The sequence below is a fragment of the Camellia sinensis genome, chromosome 2, assembly GCF_055761805.1.
Source record: "Camellia sinensis isolate YWXY chromosome 2, ASM5576180v1, whole genome shotgun sequence".
NCBI lineage: Eukaryota > Viridiplantae > Streptophyta > Magnoliopsida > Ericales > Theaceae > Camellia > Camellia sinensis.
In genome coordinates, this window is record NC_138962.1 from 91,617,088 (window position 1) to 91,627,335 (window position 10,248).

General features: G+C 34.8%; 2 protein-coding genes across 2 annotated transcripts; one reads left to right on the plus strand and one right to left on the minus strand.

Annotated features, from left to right (window-relative positions):
- Positions 1–2,615: 2,615 nt before the first annotated feature.
- LOC145819624 (uncharacterized) lies at positions 2,616–3,523 on the plus strand. The gene has a single exon (XM_082913560.1). It carries the CDS (start codon positions 2,731–2,733, stop codon positions 3,484–3,486), a length of 756 nt encoding a protein of 251 aa, XP_082769686.1. The 5' UTR covers positions 2,616–2,730; the 3' UTR covers positions 3,487–3,523.
- A 1,076-nt stretch (positions 3,524–4,599) lies between these two features.
- LOC114296737 (glyoxylate/succinic semialdehyde reductase 1-like) lies at positions 4,600–10,012 on the minus strand. The gene is made up of 5 exons (XM_082915067.1): positions 8,616–10,012; positions 7,144–7,225; positions 6,892–7,062; positions 5,520–5,693; positions 4,600–5,167 (listed from the first exon to the last, which is right to left on the minus strand). Exons 1-4 carry the CDS (start codon positions 8,651–8,653, stop codon positions 5,622–5,624), a joined length of 363 nt encoding a protein of 120 aa, XP_082771193.1. The 5' UTR covers positions 8,654–10,012; the 3' UTR covers positions 4,600–5,167; positions 5,520–5,621.
- Between the last annotated feature and the right edge of the window lie 236 nt (positions 10,013–10,248).

Consider the following 10,248-nt stretch of genomic DNA (forward strand, 5'->3'; position numbering starts at 1 on the left):
CTAAGAGTACTCTCATCACCTTGCTTAAATAGATAGAGATTATCTTTCAAGTATGTTGCTTACCAATCCCAACACGAATTCCAGCAGTCAATTCAGAGAAATCAATGTTCCACTGTTGAAAAGGCAACAAAGGCTTGTTCAGAATCTTTGATGATTCAAGCACGTATTCTAGGTCGAGGTTATCTCAGCACTTCCTGTGAGTACTGCTGATTCACACATTCCAGAAGCAAGTCTCCTAGATAGATGAGGAGATGAAGGTAATGAGATTGCTTTCTGAGAACTCATCTGGGTCCTGTGAAAATAATATGCTGTAGACTTTTCTCCAGACATTTCATCATGATGGAAATTGGAAACCTGAAGTGTTGAAACTCATAAAATAAAACTTGAAGGCATTAAGGGCAGGCAAAAATATTAAATGTGCACTAGGAAGCAACACCATGAGGGAAGTACATATAGTAAGTTCAACAAAGGAATTGACCAGTAGAATCTGAAACAAATGCGGATATAAACATACCATACTTGAAAGTATTATATAACCCAACATCTGTAATGATTTGCAAAAATTATATGATGAAGAAATACGTAGCAAAAGAAAATTGAAGAGAGAATGAATATGAATTTGGCAAGGCAAAAATATGCACTTTTGTAAGCTTGCCAAATTCCTTCAGCGATTTTGAAACTAGTGAACATGATTTTGAAGAGACAATGAGCTATAGAAATCAAACAAAAAGAAACAGAAATTTCTGACAGATTTGTAGTGATTAAGAAATGAAAGTTAACAAAGCTGAGCTAATTTAGAAAGCAATGCCAACTTTTGGTGATAGTTGGAGACTTGGAGGCTAGCTGCAATGGCTGAGGAACAACTTGAGCAAGGAGTATAATCTAAGTTGTAAGAGGTAGTGGAACTAGTAGCTGGTAAGGTTGCCGATGATGGTAGATACAGAGATTTTGGTAATGGATTATTGAAATGGTAGGTGAAGATTTTGGTGATGTGAGTTTCAGTGGTGGTGGTTGTGTTATGATGGGTCTGATCCGGGTAAATGACAGTAGTGTTGGGTTGGCAGTTCAGGTGGTGCCTCTAGTGTGCTCAAATTGATCTTATTGCAAGTGTAGCAGGTCATAGAAAAATGCTAGGGACCCCACAAATCTTCATTGTACAGTACCAAAGCCACCAGATTTAATCTCATCTGACAACGCTACATTTTCAGCCTGTCATCGGCTTCTCTCAACCTGCTCCTCAGGCACCTCCGAACCCTATGCTAATGCCTATCAAGCCGTTCCAGGTTCCATCTATCTGTGTGTGTGTGTTTGATTTGAGCGAGTCAACCATATATTGACTCCTCCAGATCTAAAAGGTTAAAAAAATCTATAAAATGCTTCATATTTTTTGGCATTCTTTTAATGGTGTATGTACACACCTCATTTTGATCGGTCCTAATACATGGACACTTTCTTTTTAACATCTCAGGATGAAAATTGAAATATGTCATTTTATGAATTTCTCAGCAGAAAAATCAGATAGAGGCTTTAATCCCAAACCTCACCCATTTTGGCCAAATTATTTTATATTTTTTATTATTTTATTAATTTATAGTATTTTATAATTTTATATAATTTTATGTGTTTGTACATATTTTTAGGTGTTTTTATATAAATTAGTATAAATAATCTATTTTAGATATTTTATAAATAAAAAATAATAAAAAAAAGAAGAAAATAGAAAATAATAAAAAAAAGAAAGAGAGGTGGGTGTCGACCTCCCCGCTGGATTCAAAGTTGTATATGTATATATATGTTTAGACATTATTAAAAGGGGAACATGATACAGAAGATAGAAGAGAACATATTATTATTTTGAGGGTGGGATTGGGGTGGAGCACAATGAGAAGATAGATTAAAAAAATAGAAGATGGTCATTTGGGTGGAGGATGTTTTTTTTGAAGAGAGGGTTGAATACATTATCATAGAGGATGGAGAGATCATGGTCAGCAGAGGAGTGGGCGGTGCAGAATATTTTTAAAGAAAGATAGAATGATGGAGAAAGACGTGGTGTGTATGATGATGGGAAGTGGGAAGAGTTCTTTTTTTTTAAAAATATATATATATATATATATATATATATATCTAAAAAAAGACGACAATCTCTCTTCTTCAATCTGGCTCTCACACACTCTCATTCGACTCCATTGCAAATCACTGTGGATGACTGGGAGTCTGTTTTTAAAATTGTTGGCTTGGAGATAAGCAATGGCACCCAAATCCAAGAGTGGCAAAAGCCTTTCGTGCTATGAAGGTTCTTGGCATCAGTGAAGAAAAAGTGAATCCAATCTTGAAAAAATCTTTTAAACTTGTATGACAAAAACTGGAAGCTTATTGAAGAAGAAAATTACAGAGCCCTCGCAGATGCTATATTTGACCAAGATGAAGCGCAGAGTGTTTCAAAAAAAAAAAAAAAAAGAAAACAAGAGAAAGAGAGAAGAGGTGATACAACAAAAATGAAAAAGACCAGGGGAGAGAGGTAAAAACGGATGGTGACATAAACAGACATGAAGATGGTGAGCTGAGTTCAACCATTATTCACGACTCTCTCTCTCTATGAAGTCCTTGAGCAGCAGCATCGGCATCAGCACACAGTACCCTCTCTGAGGAGGACGGTTTCGAATGGGTATGTTGGGACTGGGAGAAACAACTACATGAAAAGTAGTAATAACAACAACTGCAGAAAAATTTATGAAAGGTTGGAACTTGGAATCCTGTTTGGTCATCCCTCCGCCTACCGGTAAAAAGCGGCATGCAATTGTCAAATTCCTGGGTGGCGCCTTTATTGGAGCAGTTCCTGAAGTTACATACAGCTATCTACTTGAGCTTCTAGCAAATGAAGGCTATCTTATCATTTCAGTGCCTTATAATGTGACATTCGATCATGCTCAAGCTGCTAGAGAAATTTATGAGAGGTTCATTGCATGCTTGGATAGAATTTCAACATCTGGATTGCCCAGTGCCAACCTAACAGCTACTGAATTTGTTCACCTTCCACTTTATTCCGTTGGCCATAGTAATGGTGCACATCTCCAACTACTTACAGGAAGTTATTTCTCGGAGAAGATACCAAAGGCCAATGCCATAATATCATTCAACAACAGGCCAGCGACAGAGGCAGTCCCTTATTTTGAGCAGTTAGGTCCTCTTGTTAGTCAAATGGTGCCTGTTGTGGAATCATCTCCAATTTATTCAATGGCTAGGAATGTCTCAGTTGCTGTTACATGTTCATGGTTGATATTCCGAAACCCAATCTCAGCTATGAATGCCTTTGGTTGTGGAGTGACGCTTGTGGGATGCACATTTCATGGTTATGTGAGGCACTTGCTCGCCCAACAGCCGCCACCAGTAACAACCACTAGTAGGCCCCACTGTCCATGTAGCCTGAAGGAGTTGGTTCCTTGGGTTTTGCTAAGCCTAGTTGGCCGGTTAGCTTCTTTTGGATAAGACGGTGTTGTCTTCCAATGTTAACCAACTTCCCGTGGTTTCCAACGCATATGAAGCTTTTTTTTTATTTATTTTATTTTGAGTGTATTGTGAGGTTTTTATTTAGTTGTAATATTCTTCTCTTTCCCCCTCTAAGTTGATTTGTAATAATTTATTCAAAGTGTTGTAATAATTCCCTATCCCCGCTTCTTTCTATCCCATTCTTTAATCGCTTTCCTTAACTATACATATGTATATATCTTACATGCCATGTCATCCATGCTTTTATATACATGATTCATGCATAGATCCGGCTAAATTTGTATCTTTGTGCTTTAATTGATTATTACATGATTTTGTGCGCTATATCATGTTTTGTAATGTTTCACATGTTATGTTTTAGAAGCCGGATCTTTAGAAGCATTCTTGTGTATATATTGCATTAGGATTTTATATATAAGATCATGTATATTTTACTAACTTTGTTTTGTAGCTGTTCGAGGAACGTCAATAAATAAGTAAGTTTTTATACTTTAACATCTCGTTTATGTGTGTTTTTCTTACTATGTTTAGCATTCTACCATGAGACTATTTGCTTATGTGATATAACTCTATCACTACAACAAAAAAGGCTTTTTAAGACGTGCAATGCACGTCGTAAAAACCCTTCTACGACGTGTAGTGCGCGTCATATTATGATCAGTTATGGAAAGTCATTCACTTTCAACGACATGCTTTATACACCGTTAAAAACTATTTAATGGCAGATTTTGTACGTCGTTATTACTTTTTCTACAACATGTTATAGTAAGCCTTTAAAAACTATTTAACGACAGATTTTGTGCGTCGTTACTTTTTTTACGGCTACTTTTGCACGCCGTTAATTGGTGAGACAAATAACGAAGTTGATTGCGCGCTGTAAAATATATAATACGACGACTTATTATGCCTGCCATAAAATATGCAATTTTTTTTTTTAATTTTTAAAATTCAACAGGTTCTATTTGACCAATTTTGTACAATCTGACAAATATTACAAATAAGCACCACAAAACATCAATCAACCACCAAAATATTGTTTGAAACATCAAAAAAGAAACTATATCCCTAAAATATAAACATTCAACAATTGTCTATACATTTCAAACATTTGAAAACTATATCCTTAAGTTCTAAACTATACAAAAAGTTTAAACCATCCAAAACTATGCATATCTAACTTTCTAAACATATCGACAACTATTAAGAAATTATCTAAACATATCGACAACAGTTCCTATAGCAGTTGCAACTACAGATGCAGCTGTAGCAAATCCACTTGCTCCTATTACAAGGACGAGGGCGCCTAAAAAAGCGCATACAAGATTACCCCACAGCCCCATACATCTACCTCAAGTCCAGCATACAATTTCCTAAATATAACCTATGAAAATAGATGAATTTATTAACCTTGGAAATTCAACAGTTACTTAAATACAAATAGCGTTCAATTGAAAAATCTCACTTACTTGTTTCAATGTCTTAAATTATATTCCATAGATGCCATACCTCTGAGGCTGCATAATTTGGGCTTCCACAACTTGTTTTCAGAAAATGACCATCCCGCATGATATTGCTCATACCAAAATCAACAATCTTCATATTGTACTTGGAATCTAGAAGCAGGTTCTCGGGCTTAAGATCTCTATGAACCACCATATTCCTGTTGCAGAACTCTACATTAGAAATTATCTGTTTCGAAGTATCAGTATAAAATAATGTTTTAAAACAAATGATTTCCACTCATTTTAGATATAGCAATCACTTGAAGAAATCTCTCATATAAGAATTGGAAAATGAAAAATAAAACAACTGAAAAATGAGGAAAATAAACATAATGGTCTCTGCGATTCCATCATATCTGTTACTCTTTTCATTTCTGTTTAGGCTAAGTAGTTCAACATGCCACTTTCAACAATAGTTATATGCAGCCAATCCAGAAAATTTAAACATATTTTTATTGAGGGTCATGTTTTAAATCAAATTAAACAAAGCTTCAATATCAAGATACCCACCTAGGCAGCAGCATAAGGAAATGGAGAGTACATTCTAGCTGCTCTCTCTCTCTGTAGAATATAGCTCTCACGATTGAAACTATTGGTTGTACTGAGGAAGCGTTATTGACTCCAACAAACAAGCATGAAGGATAAAAAGCTCCCAAGACAACATATAAGTTCTGCGTTGAGTCCCTGCACAAGATTCAAAATATATATAGGGTAACACTTTGAACACCACATTTCTAACAGTTCAGCAGATAAGAAAATTAATAAAAAAAAATGTTTGGCATCTCCATCAATTCTAACAAATAATTACAAGGTAGCTGCCGTAGAAGGCCAGGGCAACATTATCCACATTTATAACAAAGATCCATATCCAAAGAAAAGACCGTTGAGCCCAACATTTGTGAGACTAACGATACAGCAAACTCATCATTTGCCAAAGTTGGTTTCTAGATTTTGAAACAGCTCATCCTCAAGAAAGCCTATCAAAGAAATTTCAAGTTCAACATAGGCTATCATGTCTTTTCTCATAGTATTGACCCATTTTATTCGAAGATGTAAAATTCAGCTAGCACTGACTCAGTCATATCAAGTGATTGATACAATTAGTTTCTCTCAGAATTTCTTACTCTTAAGTCTTAAGAGGCTGAATGGTTTAATCAGATATGAATTTACATATAAGAAATGAACAGAGGATAAACCAAACCATACCAAACCTGGTGTCCCAATCAATTGGGAATGAAACAAGTGAAGGGTCATTGTTCAAAATTAGATTTCAAAAGCAAGAAATCACACAATAGAGATAGACAGCTGAAACAAAGTAAAATGTATGATCAGTATAGTTAAATTTCATTTAACAACTAGAAGAAATAATAAATTACCTTTTAGAACCCATGCCTTAAAATACTGAGCCAAGTATCAGTTCATTCAATGTAGTAAAGAATATTCTCACGACATTGTAAGATGGACTTCTCCAATATACAAGGTTTTGCTTCCAGAGGCAATAAAAAGCTATGAATGAAGACATATTTTAGGTACAAGAGGCACCAATTGACAACTTAGAATTGTTAGGAATTGTTTCTAATTTTATTTATTTCTTGTTTTTTCCTCATTTTCCTTATTTGGTTATGGAATATATGGGATTAAGTAAAGAAGAAAATTACCTTTAATTGAATGACTATTGATTAAGAGATAAATATGAAACCCTAGAGTGGTTCTCGTTTATTGGTTCTATACCAATGAACTTTTTTGGCTAAACTATAAGGATAGATAATAACATGTCTTCGGTTGTCTATTCAGCTCATTGTTAAGACCACTAAACACATGCTGCTCACAATGAGCATTATGTTCAGATAAAGGTAACAGAGAAGCAAACAAATGGCTTTACCTCATTGGCAGCAGTTGCCATTGGCATTGATACTGCATTTTGATCACCGAGGGCAAGAGCCAACCTCATGTCCTTCTGCTGATGTTTTAGAGGAAATGCAGGGAAGTAACTCTTTTGGTTCATAATGGATCCTTTCATCTCAAAAATTGGATTAGCTATTGCACCCAAGTCCTACCAGAAAGCAGGCAAGACATCAAGAGTCGACTCAAAATTAACAGAAATCTGAATAAAAAGATTTTAGTTTTGTCTCACCAACACGTCAAGAAGAGTTTCGAGGTTAAGTCCACCTTTGTCAACCAATATGAGCCCTTCGGAAAATGCATTCATCATATTCCTAGCCAATTTCATCCTCCATAATTATACAACATACACAAATGCACAAGCAAATGTCTAAACAAGAACATAATTGCAAATGATCAAAATTATATATCTACTTTTGACACCACAAAGGCCCTTTAGTATAGTATTTGGATAGCTTTTTAAAAAAACAATACATTTTTTGGAAACAAAAATACAAAATAAATAAATAAATAAATCGCATTGGAATTAAGAGCTAAATTTTTTGAAAACAAAAATACAAAAATTTGCATTTAGTTGAAACAAATAGTTCTATTACCACCACCATCAATGGCCTAACCCTGATTTTTTCCTCATAACCATCGATGGCCCAACACCACTACCAGCACCTAAAATGGTTGATCACCACCATAGAGGTTATGAAGCAGCCATGCATGTCAATCTATATCAAAACTACCCTTACTAGGATCGCCATGACACATCTATTGATGCCATTTTCAATATAACACATCACATCATTATTACCACTATATCCCATACTACCACAGGCACTTCACTATTGACATACCCATCATATCTAGAACCACAGCGACCATCAAAGACCTATGACTACTATCCTCACAGTTACCATGATGGTTACAAACAAAGTCATGCTTCTCTATTTGCAGTACGATATCATTTTTGCATCGCAATCTACCAAATAAAATAAAATATTAATCCAATAGTACTAAATAAATTCTAAACAGGCACATCAAATATAGAGAGAGGGTGGTGTCTTTCACCATAAAGTGTAGCCATTATGAGGATAGTAAATGAATGTATCAACCAATCCGGTGATTTAAAATGAAGGCACCCTCCAATGCCAAACAAATCACCGTCATCACTCAAATCTATTGTAGATGATAGGTTAAAAGTAAAACATCCAATATTCTTCAAACCTTCCGATGTGAATTTTATTCAAGCACATGATAACTGTCAAATACATGGTGAGAAATTAAATTAGAATTTAAAACTAAAACCAACATAATTCCAAATGTTCAATACCAAAAAAAAAAAAGAAAAAAAAGGAAAGAAAAAGAAAGCAGCAACTCCAAATTCAATAGCAAAGACAAGCAGTAATCCCATAAGCAAACAATAAGCAATAATCCCATGTAAAAGTATATCTAACAGCAGCAGCCACCAATTAAAATAGCAACATTAAATACACAACATCATTACTAATTTTGAGATCATATTTTGCGCAATACTTCATTGAACCAATAGATTTAACAATTACATTGTCAAATTGTTCAAAATACGCAGCCTCATACTAAATTTCCCATATAACTGCTGCAAAGTAGAAGAAATCCAGAAGCCACAAAAAGAAACAAATCCAACGGACCCTATAAATCACATGCAAAAGATGAATAGAAAAGGGCAAATCATACCTGTCATTGTCATAATCCATTTGGGCAATAGGTATCATTTAGAACACTTAAATTGATAAATGAAGGCAGACACATTTTCCTTCTATTTATTTTGCAACTCCTGCAACTCTAACCACCTCCGCATCCTACCTAAGTAGTGCAGATATTGTTGGTGGCCTTGTCTCCCCGGATATGTTGCTCCCTTGTCCGCATTGCCATACACAACAGATTTCCCCAAACAATTGGTAGAACATAGGAAGATTTCAATTAGGTCTAACCAACCATGGAAACATAATCATATGTTCTTTCCAAGCATATAAAAATGAGTAAACCAAAAAAATGAAAAAGAAAAATGAAAAAAAGAAACTAGATCTTTATGTTCTTTTCCTAGTGGAGAGGTTGGGTACTCAAAAGGGAAAATCAACAATGTTAATATATAACTTACATCAAGAAAGAAATAGTAAATTCTTGGTTATACTTTCGAATTTCTGCCTTAAAATTGCACACACATATAACATAATAAATCATGAAAATCATGCCAAGAAAAGACAAGATATTAGCAACATCGAAAAGAATATTCAATTGATTCTTGGAAAAGAAAAATAAATCCTCAGTTAGCAATCTAAACAGCCAGTTAGCAATACAAAAGAAGCCTTATATAAAGTTAAAGGAAGTACCAAAAAGAGACTATTGTGGACCAAAAAGAAAGTATTATTATTTATGGCAAACATTGCAAGCCGTAAAAATTCATCATTATTAGCATTCACGGCCTATGCAATAGACATGCCGTGGTTGGGAAATTATTTACGACATGTAAAAAAAATAAGTCGTAAAAGTGAGAAACCACGGCTTGCATTTACTGTATGTCGTTAATGTGGAGCCGTAAAAACTCAGTTTTGCTGTAGTGTATGATTGCCGAATGCCAGTGGATGGAGGTTGTATCACCTAATTTGGAATGATATTGATTTTTATATTTGCAAACTCAATTTATTTGGGTTGTACATTTTCAAAACTCTTTCAAAATTACATGAAATCAAGTTGTTCCAAAGTGGGTGACATAGTATATACTTGTATGCTTCACATAGTAAATTTTTGTATTTATTAAATAATCAGAATATGAACATATAAAGAAAATAAAATTCATATCATGGTTAGTAAAGGCCGATCTTTTGATCGGGTGAGCAGAGGTGCTCAATTAATGACCTTCCCCTCTCATACCTAAGGTTTCGAACTGAGACAACTTTGGTTATGACGAACAGTGGCCTTAACACGAGTCATGGGTTTCCTAATTTCCAAAAATATTAGGTGGCGACTCTAAGATCTGATGACGCAATCCATTTGTGGCAATAATTTTGTAATAAAATGGATTTTCTATAAAGTTGTCAAATCTGGAATCTCATCTATGTTTCACATTACACTAGTGAGACTAGACCAAAGAAATCGAGGGTCTGACCTATTTAACGCCCACGAGTACCCTTCGGGCATGTTACGTTGTCAGATTTTCAATTAGATTACAAATCAGCCACAACCCCAAAATCTGGAGATGAAAAGCCAGTGAAGTAAAGCATGTTGTTCTTTTTTTACATAGAAGTTGTGGTATTTGTTATGCAAGGGACCAGACCATTACTTTTGGAGCTAATTTTTTGCTTATAGC

What these genes read in the sequence shown, in the direction of transcription:
- LOC114296737 (XM_082915067.1), bottom strand. Translation starts at nt 8,653, where the DNA reads ATGATACCTATTGCCCAAATGGATTATGACAATGACAG. An exon ending in AAACTCTTCTTGACGTGTTG is followed by an intron (nt 7,063 to 7,143) that starts GTGAGACAAAAC and finishes GCTTTCTGGTAG; the next exon opens with GACTTGGGTGCAATAGCTAA. An exon ending in TGGCAACTGCTGCCAATGAG is followed by an intron (nt 5,694 to 6,891) that starts GTAAAGCCATTT and finishes AATCTTGTGCAG; the next exon opens with GGACTCAACGCAGAACTTAT.
- LOC145819624 (XM_082913560.1), top strand. Translation starts at nt 2,731, where the DNA reads ATGAAAGGTTGGAACTTGGAATCCTGTTTGGTCATCCCTCCGCCTACC.